This window comes from Montipora foliosa, chromosome 1, assembly GCF_036669935.1.
Source record: "Montipora foliosa isolate CH-2021 chromosome 1, ASM3666993v2, whole genome shotgun sequence".
In the NCBI taxonomy this organism is placed as follows: domain Eukaryota; kingdom Metazoa; phylum Cnidaria; class Anthozoa; order Scleractinia; family Acroporidae; genus Montipora; species Montipora foliosa.
Genome location: NC_090869.1, coordinates 22,287,511 through 22,305,010, shown reverse-complemented (window position 1 = coordinate 22,305,010; position 17,500 = coordinate 22,287,511). Strand labels below are relative to the sequence as shown.

General features: G+C 40.5%; 1 protein-coding gene across 1 annotated transcript; it reads right to left on the bottom strand.

Moving 5' to 3' along the window:
- Positions 1–460: 460 nt before the first annotated feature.
- LOC137993475 (uncharacterized) lies at positions 461–4,200 on the bottom strand. The gene is made up of 2 exons (XM_068839358.1): positions 4,123–4,200; positions 461–3,773 (listed from the first exon to the last, which is right to left on the bottom strand). Exon 2 carries the CDS (start codon positions 3,552–3,554, stop codon positions 1,209–1,211), a length of 2,346 nt encoding a protein of 781 aa, XP_068695459.1. The 5' UTR covers positions 3,555–3,773; positions 4,123–4,200; the 3' UTR covers positions 461–1,208.
- Positions 4,201–17,500: the final 13,300 nt, after the last annotated feature.

Genomic DNA, 17,500 nt, shown 5'->3' with positions numbered 1-17,500 from the left:
TTTTCGCTCATTTGCATTAGATTCGGCCCATGAAAAGTTCGACGTTTGAAACGGACCTAAGGTAAACAAAAGTAGCATAACAGTTCATGAAAAGATACCAGAATTTCCCTGTTGTACTGCCTTGTTTAGTAGTATCAGTTGAGACAGTCCTCAAAATTTTAAAGTCATTGCTTTGTTACGTTTTAAAAAATAAAATGTATAATTTCTGTCCCTATTTTTGCTTTTCTTTTTTACCTATGCATTTTTGGGAGGAAGCTGGGGCTGGGGAATTTGCAGTCCTTTGACCAACAATAATGCCCCTGTGGTGAGGAATTTGCACTTTTTTGACCCAGGATGACTTCCCTGGGGCCGGGCATTTGAACAGAAAAACTGATCTGAGTTCAAATCCCCCGCCTATGCCCCCCCCCCCCCCCCTGCCCCCAGCACCTTAACATTGATAGGTGCATTACATGGTGGACTTAGAGAGGCTCGAGTAGTTTCTCCTTTTTTTCAAACAAATAAACGTATTCTGTCCTTAGATACAGTTAGGATAATCATGTCAAAACGAGATGTGGCCAGGGTATTGCGTACCTATCGCAGATTTCTCACATCACATTTTCCTTCAAAATAACGTTCTATATGTTGTCTTTTTTGAAGAAACGGGACGGTGAAATTCTCCCATTCAGCGTTACCAGATAATGTTAGAAATACTCTCTAAAATAAAACGGATAACCATTTGTATAGAATTTTCGTAGTGTTCGTGAATACGAGATGTCTATTTATATTCCTTATATAAAGGAATTAGCAGAAAGGTGAGCGAAATTAGCGGTATTTGTTTATTTCTGCACAGGCAGACAACCCTAAGGATGCGAGATTTTGAGACAATTGAAACGGCCGATTCAACTGATCGAGGACAATGTTCCATAAAAATTTCAAATTGCGATGTTTCTTTTCGAAAATTCATTTTATGGACAGCCAGATAAATAAAGTTCACTCCCCTACTTTTTTCTGCGTTGTCCTGAGTGATTTGATGGGTTTTAAAAGGTAGAATGTACATTTATCAGAAAATATAACCATCGGTAGGCTGTAAGCTTTCTTCTTCGACCACAAGGCGGTTTACTTAGCGAACGAGAATTAAAGAAACATTAGTAAGTAACTGTCATTAGTAAAATTGGTTTTGTACAATTTAGTTAATTTTGTTGATGAGCGTCATGAGCGATTGCTCTTTGTTACGTCGATACACTTCTCATAATTATATCATAATGCACTTGATCTTCGTACGAGTCGTTAAAATGTTCAAGGTGCAAATAGCGAGATCCGGAATCAACGCGGACGATGTTGTAGTATGGTGTACGTGTATCTTCTTTATCGTTGTACGTTTTTCTTTGTGCTTGTTCATCGTCGCCAGTTTTAACCTGGTAACTGGACTCGCTTTTGATTAAAATCTCCTGATTGACGTATGATCTTTCAAAATACTCCACGTATTCGTTGTCATCGTTCGGCGCTAACTTACCAGTTTCAATTTCCTCCTGAACTGATGCTTTTTTTCCAGAAACGTCGTCTTCGTGCGTTTTTCGTTGTGCTGTTTCGTTAACCTGGTAACCGGAGTCGGTTTTTATTAAGATCTCCTGATTGACGTATGATCTTTCAATATACTCCACGTATTCTTTGTCATCGTTCGAAGATACTTTACCAATTTCCTCGTCAATTGATGCTTCTTTTCCGGAGACGTTATCTATAGGTGAGGGTAATGTTTGTGCCTCTTCCTCTCCCACCATCTTCAGTGCAAAGTTATCTTTGATCCCTGATTCGTTTTGGGTTTTCTGTTTCAATTTTTTAAAAGACATGCTTGAAGGCAAGTGAATAGTGGCTTCCGTTTCACAATTATTAGGCTTCATATCATTACGTGTTTCCGGCTTCCTGGTGGTTCCGTCTGGTCTATTATTACCGTTGAGCAAAGAAGTTTTTTCTTTTGTTAAATCTTCTTCTTGCCCAAGTCGCTTTTTGAAATGTTCCAACTCGGAAAGTGCTCTATGCAGTTTTTTCTTCATTTTCAAATAATGGTCGATGTCGTTAATGTCCATGAAATCCTCTTCATTACGGCTCGATATCCATCCGATTGGGCGCGCTCCTTTGTGACCTGCTTTTCCGAAACACTTTGAGGCGCCAATGTTGCGAAAATGTCGAGCTGATGGGATAACCTTTTCTTCGTCTTTTTGTTCTTTCCTCCGGCTCGTGAATTTCCTTAAAGACATTTTAAAAGCATCCTTCTTTTGTTCGTAACCTGTTTCTGCAGAGCATTTAAAGCGGCCATTGCTGTTTTCACTGGAGTTGAAGCTTCGTGAAGTTGTATCTAATGGCCTTCTCCGGCTCGAAAATTTCACTTTGGGCGGTGTTTGCAGCCAGCTCTCCATATCTTCGTAATGACCTTCGTCGTCACTACCTGCCAAATCAACATTTTGAGCAAATTCGTTTGGTCGAAGGAGTTCATTATTTCTTTCACTGGATTCCAGTGGCGTGCCTTTGGTGGCTTTGTCATTTTCAACCTCCTCATAAGTATGATCTATGATGACACCGTCTTTCACCTCAGTTTTGGTGGCTTTGTCATTTTCAACCTCCTCATAAGTATGATCTATGATGACGCAGTCTTTCACCTCAGTATACCCAAACCACTTCTGCTCCATCTTTCTCCAGTCTGAAACATTGACTACTGAGTATGCCAAGCCGCTGCAAAAATCGTTTTTAGGGAGTAGTGGTGAGGGCGGCGGACAGTCATCTGCTATGCACGGTCGCCTTTCTTTTTTAGCTTGCTCTTTTTGGCAGGACGTCCAAGGTCTCTGTTTTTCTTTTTTCGGAGGAAGCGATGGCGGATCGTCTTCTCGGGCAAGGAGGCTCTCCATTTCCTTACTGTCAATTTGCAATGGCCGCAGAAATATAGGTCGAGGGGGTAGTTCAGGGGAAGGCTTTTTGTCGTGATCTTCCGAGGAGGTTCTTTGCAATTGAACAAATCCTCTAGAATCAACCTGCTGTTCTGATTGTAGCATTACATCTCTATAATCGTTGTCAAGGTTTTCCTGTGAACTCGTTGTGGAATTTGCCCGCCAGTTCAAACGCTTTCTCCGCGGCAAAGGAACTGGTCGAGGAACATCGGATCGTACTTTGCTCGTTTCGTCTAATGTGCTTGACAATGCTCTTTTCATGTGTGGAAGAGGAAGTACTTCCATTCCGTTGCTTTTTATTTCAGAATTTTGGTAAAGACCTTCGGCTATGATTTTTAAAGTACTCAAGGAAGAATTAATGTCATCAATACTTTCACTTGAAGCTGCCTTCTTGCCCACCTGATAGTTTTGGTGATGTCTTTTTTCGATTTCGCCTTGGTTAATCGGCTTCTGTTGTCCCTTGTCTTGGTTTGACAATGTTCTTTTCTTGGGTGGTAGAGGAGGTACTACCATTTCGTTCTTTGTTATTTGAGATTTTTGGCAAAGACCTTTGGCTGTGATGTTTAACGTACTTAAGGAAGCATTAATGTCATCAATGCCTTCACTTGAGGCAGACTTCTCAGTTGTCCGCCTCATAGTTTTGGCTTCTGTTGTCCTTTGTCTTGGTTTTCACGGTGTATCTTTAAGAAAGCTCTCTGAGGTCTTGGAACTGGCTTTAGAAGCCGAATTGCCGAGTCGTTTTGAAGCGCGAAGAGTAGTATCGTTGGCTCAAGGATGTCGATAATCGGCCGATCCCGGGAAGCCGAATTGATTTTCCGCTTCCTTTCAGCCGAAACACTAAACCTACTTCCGGCCCTGTTGTATAAAGTTTCAGCAAAAAAGGAAAACAAGGAAAATGAGAATTCGGTCAAGAAACAAAGAACTTTCTAGAATCGTCTTAAGGCGCGTTTACACGACAGAGGAAAAATGGCACGGGTCCGATAAAAAGTGGGACGGTTCCAATCATTTTTGTAAAGAAACAGTGAACTTTTATCAGTTCCGCTACGGGACCATAGGCGCTTATGGTCCCGTATCAGAATGGATAAAAGTTCAATGTTTCTTTACAAAAATGAATGGAACCGTTTCACTTTTCATCGGACCCGTGCCATTTTTCCTCTGTTGTGTAAACGCGCCTTCAATTTCCGAACCTACTGTGTGGCCTTACCTCTTTTGGCTCGTCATGTCATCTTCCCTGGCGGCCAACCATGATGTTCCGACAACGGCGACCTCAACGAGCACGTCATCTCAAAATATAAGTTTGCGTTATTTTAATCGCTTCGAGACTATTTCAACGTTTTTAATATGACAAGGGTGTGGTAATTCCTCAAAGATGACAACAGTCGGAATGGCACTCCATTTTAGGAGAGAAAATGAAAATTTATCCTCAAGTGCTGACGTTCTTCATAAAACCAAAAACTTGGCTATTTCACGTTGTTGTTTTGCTGACGACGGCAACGAAATGGACAAAAGTGAAAAACGCACGTGCGGGGCGTGCAAAGCTATTGTTTTTACCCACTAAATATGGAAATTTGTGACGTTCTCGTTGCCGTCGCCGTTGTCGTTGCTTTAGCTCCCTAATAGGCCTTTTGCAACTAACGATCACATGGTACAAAATCCGCCATGCTGGAGGGCAAGCTCATTATTATTTCCCCACTGGGACATTAAAACAAAGAGACCTGAGCCATTCAAGCTTGACTTACCTTTGTTTTAATGTTCCAGTGGGGGAGTATTAATGAGCTTGCCCTCCAGCATGGCGGATTTTGTACCATGTGATCGTTAGTTGCAAAAGGCCTATTGCTAAAGTGTAGTCTTCGTCGTCCAACAACGGTAGAATCATCATCATCATCATCATCATCAATAATCTAACATTTTTATGAGGTTATGAGTGCTTCGTCGATCCCTTTTACTGTGAAAATCCGAAAACCCCTAACACTCGAAATACTTGTGAATGTTTGTGTTTCAAGTAATCGAAAATAAAAAGCCAATCACGCGCGCAACCACTAACGGTAATTGGTTTGTGGTTTCTTGTCGCTTCTGATTGGTTGCTGCACAGTGGGAAATGTCAAAATCAAATCAAAGTGTTCAAGGTCATACGCTTGCTTCCGCCTTGAACTTGTGTCGTTACTACGGTGATGCCTATTCAATTTTGCGAGTTGCGTTGTATTTTTCCTCGCCCGCGGGGCTCGGAAAAATACCAGCAATGAGCAAAATGTCCGCGAGTATTATATGTTAAACCATCGAATAAGAGGTTTATTATTCCACTACAAAAAGGTGTTATTTTGATTCAATTTTATCTGGTAAGAGTGTTTCTAAAAGATGCATCATCTGTCCTTCAGCTGGGCCCGGTTGTTCGAAAGCCGATTAACTTAATCCAGGATTAGCGCAAACTTTTGTTTTATGTTTTCAACTTTTTGGTGAAAGTTTCTTTTGCTTACTTTTGTTTTTCAAGATTGACTTCTTCTAATGTAAAGTTTTGCCAAATATCAGCGGTGAAAAGCATTTGGGAGTAGAGAAATAAACTCCTTGGTTACTTTTTAATCTGGGATTAGCGTTAATCGGCTTTCGAACAACCGCCTTCCCCCCCCCCCCCCCCAGGACGCTTGCGAACGATGTAAACAGCACAGAAAGCCAGCCAAATGTCCCAAAATTTGATTGTATAAGCGAAATGACGAGAGACAAGCGATGACAAGCAAAATTCTCAGGCTTTGTATCGTGTTGAAAACAATTTCTTTCATTGAAAATCTCCTGTTCCGTCCGTATTTGCTCTGTTCTAAACCGGTCAAACCGGGACACGACAGTGTATTACCGTCTCATATTTTGCGCGTTCTCTTGACCAAATATGGTAAAATGGCGTAATAATGGAATAATAATGAGTAATGTTCGCACAACTTTTAAAGCTGGCAGTTGTATTTAATACATTGAAACAATTCAATGATTTAAGACAACAATTTTTAGTCGTGGATACGTGAAGCGTATAAACGACTTTCGTTTGCAGTCAAGATATGTCAATTTTCACTCACTTAGTTGAATTCATTTCGATATGGCAATAAACAATATCGATTTTCCGACGCTTCACTTTCCGAAGTACTGCCGCAACGTAATACGCTGAAAGAGTCTTCGACTTTTCTTCGTTCCGACGGGATTGATACTCGTTGGCTGTTGCAGTCCTCAACATGTGTCACCGAGCCATTGCTCACTGGAAGACTAAGGTGCTATGTTTGTTGAAAATGAATGCAACGAGGCATTTGCTCGTTGATCCGCCAAGTTCGCAGGTCCACTCGTATTAGTAATGGAGAAGGCCGTGAGATTGCTAAGATTGCCGTGGACAGTAACAACTGTTTTCACCTAAGGCAAACTACTGCTCTTTTAGTTTGTTATTATTTCATCATTCTATTGGTTATATTCAATACCTATAAGTTTACTTGCAACATATTTAAGAGCTGAAGGCTATTAAGTAATGGTCCGGCTAAGAAGCAGGCAGAAAAACAATAGCCCGCGGCAATAGCGTCGGTTAGTTAAAATGTGCCAACATTTTTAATCAAATTAAGTTCGGCTGTTCCCATTGGTGTAAGCAGCTAAAAGCGCGAAATTTGAATTTCAATGAAAAATGTAATCGACTTGCCGTCTAAAAAATTAGATTCTGTTTCGTAGAACAAATCATTATGCCTTCAAAAACTATGTTTGTAAATATCGTCAAGATTCTATGCGCCATTTGCCGATTGGCGAATGGCGCATAGAACAATGCCCAAATTTGGCCGAGAGACAGAGATCAAGGGCATGGGGAAGAAGAAATCCAAAAAAGGCTTTTTTTTCATTTTTTTCTCATCTTTTTTCGACATTTTCCGATATTAGCCAATCAGATGCCTCGATTGGAGCAGCAGCTTCTAAGTACTTTTGCCGCTGGGCTGCCTGCTTCTTAGCCGGACCATTACTTAAATGTTAAAGACGGGGTTGAAACCGCTCGATAGCTGTCTTAACAAAGTTGAGTGAACAGTGAAGCATCCCTTCACAATAAGAATCAAACGCGAATTCATTCTTTCCTAGCTAGTAAAATCGAAGCTTCAATATCCCCCCGGGCATTTGAATTTTTGGAAAAAGTTTGTTCAAATCCCCCTCCCCGGGCCAAAAAGCCGTTCAAATGCTTCATCATGGGATGTGTATGGATTAATACCTCCCTCCTCGGTATTTATCTCTTACTTAATAGACAATACCAAAGAGAACCAAGGCCCCACATGCCACGAGGCACGCGTGTTTGCCAATTCTTGAATAATTCAGCATAAGGAATCTCAAGTTTCACTCGCACATGAATAATGGTCACGGGTAATCGCCGTCGCAAAGTACAGCAACGACTCAGATCAACGAGGTCGAACCGAAAGCATACAATGGCGCACCTGGCAGCCGCTATACGGTCAATGTATGACCTTGGAGCACAGCTTACAGCCAGCTGGAATCAGCTATATGCTGGTTTTTTGTGAGGGGGAAAAACCGTAGAACCCGGAGAAAAACCCTCGAAGTAGAGAAGGGAACCAACACAAACTCAACCCACTTATGGCGTCGGGTACGGGAATCGAACCTGGGCCACATTGGTGGGAGGCGAGTGCTCTCACCACTGCGCCAACCCTGCTCCCCCGAGACGGCGTCAGGCTGAGACGCCGTCAGTTGTTGAACAAAATATAGCAAATGCTTCGCATCCAATATTATAAAAAACTGAAGAAAAGATTCTTGGCAGGGCAGGGCAGGGCAGGGCATATGCCCAGGGCATATTTCATATAAACACATCAAGTCAAACATCGTCGATGAACTCGCTACTATTTCACGAGCAGCGGCCAAAATCATTTTTATAAACTGAATGCACAAGTTTTACGGCGTTTCATGCAACAACACTTAAATACATTCCATGTATTCATACCATTATTTATACACCTACATATCAATCGTCACAAATGTATTAAAATATTCATAAATACGCCGGTTTGGTCAAAGCAATTGACCTCTATAAATCGTATCAGGCGACGTCGGTATTGTATTTAATTATTGTTTATATTGTAAATACAAATTAATATATTTATATATTCAAAGATATATCAAATGGTTCTTAATACCTTCAAATACGGAACAAAGCTTGTGTAGGCCTTTGGTTTTCAACCAATCCGCCACAATTCGCAATCTTATCAACCCGCGTGGAAACGTAACATGACATTGAGGCTAGCGATCAAATTGCCCACCCCCTATGAGTGGTGATCAAATGCCCCGCCCCCGGGAAGACTAAGATGATCAAATTCCCTCCCTCCGACCAGGAAAAGGCGTCGTACGCCCGGGGGGGGGGGGGGGGATATGGAAGCTTTGATTGACTGGTACATAAATGGCTATGCTCTGGTACTTCATAAGCTTTAACAACCTCGTAAAGAAGTTTAAAGGAGCCGAAAACACCGGTTGGCGATTATTTTCACCTGGTTCTTTGGACTTCTTTACAGTTCTCCTTTGATTTTGACTCAACTGCATAAAAGATGTCTTATAACTGAATTATGAACCCTTTCGCGAAACCAGCTTTTTACTCGGAATACCTGAAAGGTATCCGAGTTATAATCTCGGTTGACTTTTTTTCGGTGCAACAAAATGCACAAAGAATTTCAGGTGTTCCGATTAATTAGGAAGCGGGGATTTTATTGGTTAAAAACTATGTGCGATAACCCCTAGGGAGAAGTTTTATTTGAAAATATAAACATCTTCATCTTCATCTTGTGAACACACGAGCCTACGATCTCGCAAAGGCTAAACATAAAGCGAAAGCGAATGAAAGGATCCTATACAAGAAATTTTTACATCTCAGTGATATTGGGATAAACCGACTGAAATGTTAAATTGTTGAAAAATCCATGTTATCTCTTCTTTGTTAATGATTGTAGCCATGCGAGTAATTACTCGCTTTACTTTGTTCGGTGCAGCTAAATGGACAGTTAAGGCGTTGATTTCTTTGGCTAAAAGCAACTCACTTGACGAGACTATACGTTTTCCAAGAACAACAAGAAAAAGACAGCCGTGGTGTTAGAGGGGACTTCTGCGCGCGCGATGTTTTGGCTGGCCAATACCCGCCTTCATCAGGTTTTTTTGGGGATCTGACAAATTTTACTGGATATATATATATATATATATATACACCCGTTTTCAAAAGCGTTGCAATTTCAAAGTATGTATAATATATATGTACCTTTTGTTTTCTCGTCAGAAGGTGAGACACGAAGCATGTGTATTCATGCTGAAGGAACAATGCGTTTTTCTATTAACAAAAATAATATTTTAAAAATTGACGAGAAAAATCCCACAAGCTGTTTGAGGGAAATGGAACAGTATTTAATTGATTCAACCGGGAGCTCTTTAATCCTAATTTTTTTAAAGGTTCATTACGGGAACTAAGATTTTACGGGTAGCTATCACAAAGAGGTGTGGTCTGTAAACCCGCCAACAAAACAACCTCCGAACCAAGCAAAATTTATGACTCATTGAAGTCATTTAAGCCTTGAATGATTCACCATGTACACGGGGTTCATGCCAGCAAGGCCGAAATCGAGAAGAATTAAAAGCGAAACAATGAGTAAAGTGCTACTCATGCTTCCTCGCTATTGCATCAGGAGGCTGACAATAACTCGTGGCTTTGTCGAGATGACAAGAAATCGCAAACAAGAAGTGTTTTGGGTAGACTTTCATATACTGGACTAAAATGGTGGAGGACAAAAGAATTATTGTTATTCCAATTAGGCCTTGCTAATTCGGTATTATTATGTTCACGTTGTTCTTTTGTTTTATGGACATTAATTATTTCGGATCCGGTATATGAAAGACAAGAACAAAGTGAATTGCGAAGACAATATTCCCAACAAACATTATCCAATTATGAACTCGTTAGACACCTTTCAAAACGGAAAGATCAAGCCATAAGTAATGAAATATAGGAGGTTTTCAACCAAACTCTAGAGACACCAGTAACAAAATAGAGAACAGTACGACTTCTGGTGGACGAACAAAAGAAGCTAATGAGAGATCTTTTGTTTTCGTCCACCGACGTGGCGGCGATGACGTCATGTGAAAACCTCCTACAACTTAACTTTCTCCAAAAGTAATTTACGTTCAACTTTCTTTTTTTCTTTTTTTTTTGGCCTTTAAGTTGAGACATGTGGCGAAACTGCTCCGTTCTTCAAGGTAATTCGGAAAAGAACTGACCAGTAATCACCATCTTCATAACCCAAGCAGTTCTTTCAGTTAGGAAAAAATAACACTGAGTTTCCAGCGTACAGATGTTAAGATACTAGAAAGAGGTAAACTGGTGAAATTCAAACAAAGCCTTCAAAAGGTTTGACAGCAGCTATTCTTTCCTTTTGTAAAAATGACCCCTATTGTTTTTTTATTAAACACCTCTCTGATGAGAAAACAAAAGGCATATATATATCATATATACTTTGAAATTGCAACGTTTTTGAAAACGGGTGTATATATATCTATCTATATATATATAACTTCAGGTGAGTTCCACACTGATAAATCCAGAATAGTGCTCAACAATAATGGAGCGGTAATAACAATGTTTTTCTACTAAATATAGTTTCATATGGACTTTAATACAGGTCTGTTTCGTAGACCAACAAGGAGTTGGACCACTCATCAGTTAAATTCCATGTACACTGTAGCATCACTGGAGCCAAGGCCAAATCTTATAGCAACCTTACTAAACGATGTAATCTATGTAGTACCGAGAAATTCTATATTCTATATAAACCGGACATGGCAACGCTCAACAAACGTAATGAACTCGTATCGACTTTCAGGCACAAGCGAAATTTTCTCCTTAGGTTCAATCGCATCCTCAACAACCAATCATAAATTTACAAATGCTTTTTTACTATTGTTTTTCAAGTTTGAATCTTGTAACGATCACGCTACTGATGTATATAAACCCCAGCGATGCTACAGTGTACATGGAATTTAACTGCTGAGTGGTCCAACTCCTTGTTGGTCTACGAAACAGACCTGTATTAAAGTCCATATGAAACTATATTGAGTAGAAAAACATTGTTCTCTTGAATCAGAGCCAGCGAATAGGAATCACGCTAAAATTAGAAATCACAGACGTACTAGCTCGTGATGTGACAGATCTTTAGGGAACTTTGTTAGTTCAAGGTTGTGTCAAAAAAACACTTCCGAAAAACATCATCTATATAATAGATTCTATTGTTCTGGCACACCCTAGATTAACATGATATGATTGATTGGATGGATCAAGACCCGACGAAAAACGATTCACAGAAACCATTAAGCATTTCGCCAAACATAAACAAACCTTAATGAGCCAAACGATTAGTACTAAATTTAGATCCTATTTCGAACAAGGTCGAAAAAGAGTTTTTTTGATGCAATTTATTCCACTTTATCTCGGAGAACTAGATTATTACCATCGATCACGATTGTGAATAAAATCCTCCGCTTCTCTTAAGCTGAAAATAACTTTTTATGGATATTGTACTTAGAAAATGCTTTTTTTAAGACAGCTTCCGATGCTGTAAACTGCAAGAATAAAATATTGCTCTTACGTAGCCTCACTCAATACATCGGACTGCGACGTATCAGTAATATCTTATTGTTTCACAAACTAGAAAACTGAATGATGAAAATTTAGAGTTTTACATGTAGCTAAGCGAACTTGTATGACGGATTGTAGCCAATTGGGCTCAACACACTACGACTACCTACCATCTCGTCTTTCATCAATAGTATATAGTAATACTAATTGTGAAAAAGCAGGCATTGTTGCTGACGCCGGAAAAAAGGGCGCTGAAGCATCGATTCGAATCGATAGAGACCCATCCCCCGGGACCAATCCGAGGCTCTTCATATGTTAAAGTTTTTTTCACTTGTGAAATAGTATTTCCGGCGGTCGGAGAAACGAACGCCGGAAATAGGTCTGCGTTCGCAGGCTACTTTACATTTGCCTCGTTCAAAAATAAAACTGATTTAAAAATTTGGTGGAGCTTCGATTAGTTACGCCCGCCAAACCACCTTGTGCTTCTCCATGCATGTTGCAATACTGGTTCAAAACTGTTTCTCCGTTTTTCTTACATCATGGCCGTTACGACTGCGATAGAAGGACTAACGGCAAGACAAAGAGCTTCGTGCTCTGAGAGTGCGCACTACGAAAAAGCTCCAAACCTATAGCAATAGCGTAATGTGTGGAAAGTTTACCTCATATTTTATGACTATGCCTCAAATTAGCAGCGCAGACGGTGTTGTAGTATAGTGTATCTTCTTCGTCTTCGTGCGTTTTTCGTTGTGCTGGTTCGTTAACCTGGTAACCGGAGTCGGTTTTTATTAAGATCTCCTGATTGACGTATGATCTTTCAAAATACTCCACGTATTCGTTGTCATCGTTCGATGCTACTTTACCAGTTTCCTCGTCAATTGATGCTTCTTTTCCAGAAACGTTATCTATAGGTGAGGGTAATGTCTGTGCCTCTTCCTCTCCCACCATCTTCAGTGCCAAGTTATCTTTGATCCCTGGTTCATTTTGGGTTTTCTGTTTCAATGTTTTGAAAGACATGGTTGAAGGCGCTTCAATAGTGGCTTCAGTTTCACCATTATCCGGCTTCATACCATTACGTGTTTCTGGCTTCCTCGTGGTTCCGTCTGTTCTATTATTACCGTTGAGCAAAGAAGTTGTTTCTTCTTTTGTTAAATCTTCTTCTTGCCTAACTCGCTTTTTGAGATCTTCCACCTCAGAAAGTGCTCTACCCAGTTTTTTCTGTATTTTCAAAAAGTGGTCGATGTCGTTAATGTCCATGAAATCCTCTTCATTACGGCTCGATATCCATCCAATTGGGCGCGCCCCTGCGTGACCTGCTTTTCCGAAACACTTTGAGGCGCCAATGTTGCGGAAATGTCGAGCTGATGGGATCGTCTTTTCTTCTTCTTTTTGTTCTTTCCTCCGGATAAATAATTTCCTTGAAGGACTTTCAAGAACGTCCTTCTTTTCTGCGTAACTTGTTTTTTCACAGCATTTTAAGGGCTCATTACTGTTTTCACCGGAGCTGAAGCCGCGGGAAATTGTATCTAATGGCCTCCTCTTTTTTTCTTCCTTTTGTTTTGCTTCCCGGCTTGAAATTTCGACTTTGGGCGGTGTTTGCAGCCAGCTCTCTGTTTCTTCGTAATGACTTTCGTCGTCACTGTCTTCCAAATCAACACTTTGAGCAAATTCGTTTTGTCGAAGGAGTTCATTATTTCTTTCACTCGATGTCAGTCGCGTGCCTTTCTTGGCTTTGTCATTTTCAACCTCCTCATAATTATCATCTGTGAAGACACAGTCTTCCTTTAAAGAGGTCTCTTTGTCTTTCACCTCAGTATACCCAAACCACTTCTGCTCCATCTTTCTCCAATCTGAAACATTGACTACTGAGTATGCCAAACCACTGCAAAACTCGTTTTTGGGGGGTAGTGGTGGGGGTGTCGGACTGTCACCTCCTATGTATGGTCGCTTGTCTTCGTTTCTAGCTTGCTCGTTTTTGCAGGATGTTCGACAACTTTGCTTTCCTTTTTTCGCAGGGAGCGATGGCGGATCGTCCTCTTGGGCAAGGAGGCTCTCCATTTCCGCATGCGCAATGTCAATTCCCGATGGCCGCAGAAATATAGGTCGAGGGGGTAATTCAGGGAAAGGATCAGTCTCGTGATCATCCGAGATAGTTCTTTTTGATTGAACAAATTCTCTGAAATCAACCTGCTGTTTTGTTTGTAGCATTGCATCTTCAGAATCGTTGTTAATGTTCTCATTTGAACACTTTGTGGAATTTGCCCGCCCGTTCGACTTCCTCCGCGGCAAAGGAACTGGTCGAGGAACATCGGATCGTACTTTGCTCTTTTCATCAAATGTGCTCGACAATGCTCTTTTCTTGGGTGGTAGAGGAGGTGCTATTAACTTGGGTGGTAGAGGAGGTGTTATTTCAGAATTTGGGCAAAGACCTTCGATCGTGATCTTTAACATATTTAAGGAAGTAATTGTGTCATCCTTGCTCTCACTTGAAGAAATGGCTGCCTTCTTGCCCGCCTCATAGTTTTGGTGATGTCTCTCTTCGAATTCGCCTTGACCGAGTGGCTTCTGTTGTCCTTTGTCTTGGCTTTCACGGTGCATCTTTTCAGAAAGCTCTCTGAGGTCTTGGAATTCGAACTGGCTTTAGAAGAAGCAAATTGAGCCTCCTACTTTATTTCCTTTGAAACCTGAAGAGACACGTCATAACCTTCAATTGCTGTCAGGAAGGTTTAATGATATCGATGATCAGGCGATATCTTTTGATCGTTCAGTTTCATTTCATTTCATCTGAAGCACTAAAACTACTGCTGACGCTGATGTCTATCGTTTAAGGAATAAAGAAAATGAGCATTTCGTCATGAAACAAATGACCGTATTCCGGTTTCGTTTTTGAATGTCAGACGATTGATCCATTTGAGCTGACTGTGTGTGCTCGTATCGGCTCAAAAACGGGTGTTACGAAAACTATGGCATAGGACCTAAGACCCCGGAGTCTTAGGTTACGTCGTACAAAACTACTTCCAGGATCAAAACAAGTCCACAATTTAGCCGTACGTCACGCAACAATAACCGGATGCTGTTGATGGTCAATCTTATTATTATGTCTGATAGGGGACTGAAATAGTTTTCCATATAGGACATAATTGATTTTCTGTAAGTTTCTCCGCATTTGCCTTACTCACACGATTATTACTTAGCCTGTTTCAGCGAGGATGTCAAGTACTGTCCATAGGAATGTGGGTGTGGAAGGGGATTTTCTAGGTTTTAATTTATAACGGAATTATTAAAGTTGTTATAGCTTGTGTTATCACATATTTTGTTTCTGCTTATACTGATTTCAATCAGTGTTTCTTATAAATAATGTGTCAAAGTAGCAGAATAGGGCGATGTACCCCCGCCCTCTGAAAGATGATATTTCATTTCCTCATTGTACTAAGGTGAGAAATAAGCCTGTGAGTGAGGCAAACAGGGCCAACGCGGAGAAACTTACAGAAAATCACTTACGTCCTACATGACGGTAAAACCAGTCCCCTATCAGGCATAATAATAAGATTGACCATCTACAGCATCCGTTTATTGTTTGCGCGACATACTGCTAATGCACATGTGTTTACTTGTTTTGATACTGGAAGTGGAGTAACAAATGTGTACTGACAAAATAATTCGTGTATCACATTTTTAGTGGTTACAACAGACTGACTTTCTCGTTATTAAAGACCCTATCTTTAGTTTCCGTGCCAATAAGTAAGCATCGGCGAATGACACTGTTTTTTGTTCCAGTCACACAACATTCAAGTGTGCCATGGCGTCGTAACACCCGCTCAAAACAAATCGAATATTTACTGGAAAGTCAGTTTTGGCCAGGATAATTGCTAAGGTTTAGCCTTTGCCGTCCAACAACGGTAGAAATCTTAACTTAACATTTTATGAGGTTTAGCCTGCAGAATAACGCGCTGGCCCCGCTAACCGGCCTGTTCTAAAGGTTAATGAGGTTAAGAAGGCTTTTTCGATCGCTTTTGGCCCAAAATTGTTTTAAAATCCACCATTGCAGACTACTGTCCATTTTAAACCACATTCTTTCTTTCTCTCGCGTTGATCTGATTTACACCTGAGTCAGGCGTTCGGGTGGGAGGGAACGGCAAACATCTTCCCAGAATAAAGGAAGTTGCAGGAGAGACTCGTCTTGCTCTCCTACGTCTTCCCGGCATTCTCCCCCTCTCTGGGCAACATCTTTCAACAGATGATCAAATTACGAACGTTGTAAACAGGCATACTAATACCTGTTGCGGTCAAATATTACATAACCTCTAAACACTCGGCAGTTATTAAAACATTACATGAATCCGAGTGAAACCCAAACAGCATTGACACCGAGTATTTGGCCATGAAAACATCACAGTTGTGAACACCTTTAGGTCACGAAGCGATTCTAAAACAGTACCCGGCAACTGTTGTATTCCTGTAACGGCATGCAAATACAAGATGTAGGAACAAAACTTATGGCGATAATACTAACTGGTCTCTATGAGAAACTGATCGTACATTTGACATTTTGAGGACTAAGTGTGGGTGATTTCATACACAGCAAATAGGAAAGGTTTTTGTTAAATCAATTAAACAAATCCAAATTGTTTTATCATAGTTGGACATTCGTGCGTAGCTTATTCGTATGTTTACCATATTTTGGAATTTCATTAAATCAATAAATGGAATCCGTTTCTATACTAGAGTGGCACACATTGGTTAATGCAGGCTATTTTTGAGACAACCTCTCGGTTTATCTGATCCGCAGAACATTCTTCCTTCCAAAATGCTCGGTCTCCCGCTACCCCTCACAAAAAAGAAAGAAACTCGCTAAAATTCTCGGATAATTAACAATTATTCCATGAGATGGTAAATAACCAACAAGGCGAGTAGCGCCGAGTTGGCCATAACCAGTCTCCGATCCAACAAGCGCTGAAACAATAATTGTTCATTAATTAAATTTCTGAACGCACTTGGGAATTAAAGCCAAATTTTATTTGATTATTCTATTTTGATTTCACAACCAACCGCAATCATTTTCTATATTAGGTCATACAATACATGAGCTAATAACCGAGATTGAGCGAACCAATCAGAAAGCTAGAAACGCACTGAATTACGGATATCAGATTTCCAGCATTTTAATTGGCTCGCCGGACACAGGCTATCAGTTAATATACCTGCTGTATCAAATATGGTCAACGAACGCGCCAGCAATAAAGCGAGCTGAAAACAGTTTTGCAGCTCAGAGAAAAATGGCCAACAAAAGCCAAATAATATCAACATGGAAGAGTTGTTGATCCTGGAGTTTTTAATAAAACAATTATTCTACTCCCTCGGGGTTGCTGGATATGATAACCAACTCGGCGCTGCAAATTTCCCTTTCGTAAACGGTCGTTGCCATTTCTCAGAACGGTCGTTGCCATTTGAAACGGTCGATGCCATTTCACGGTCAACTACACACTTCACTTCAAAGAAAATTAAAAGAAACAAACTAAGAAAAAATATTAACCAAAATTATGACAAAAAAGGAAAAAAAAACATTTATAAAAGAAAAACTGGAGGAAAAAAAAGAGTCCGAAAATTTCAAGACTCGAACTCGGGTTCTTAGCCCTCACCCTAAAAAGACCCCTAACCCGAACCCTAACTCATATGACCAGCGGGACATAACTCCAAGTAACCGCAACCTTTTGAGTTCATATTAGACCTAATGAGTGTAATTCAGAGCTAAAAAATGGCATCGACCGTTTCAAATGGCAAACGACCGTTTCAAATGGCAACGACCGTTTACGAAAGGGAAATAAGCCTCCGCGCTACGCTCATCGTTGGTTATCTATCACTTCATATTCAGCGCGCCCTCGTAGAATAATTGTTAATTACACCGAGGGTTTTTTAAATTAATTCTAACATTTTAACAAGTTTTTAGAACGCTAAAAATAGGTGAATGTTGTCC

Excerpts from the sequence above, each read along its gene's own strand:
- LOC137993475 (XM_068839358.1), bottom strand. The coding sequence starts at position 3,554 with ATGAGGCGGACAACTGAGAAGTCTGCCTCAAGTGAAGGCATTGATGAC.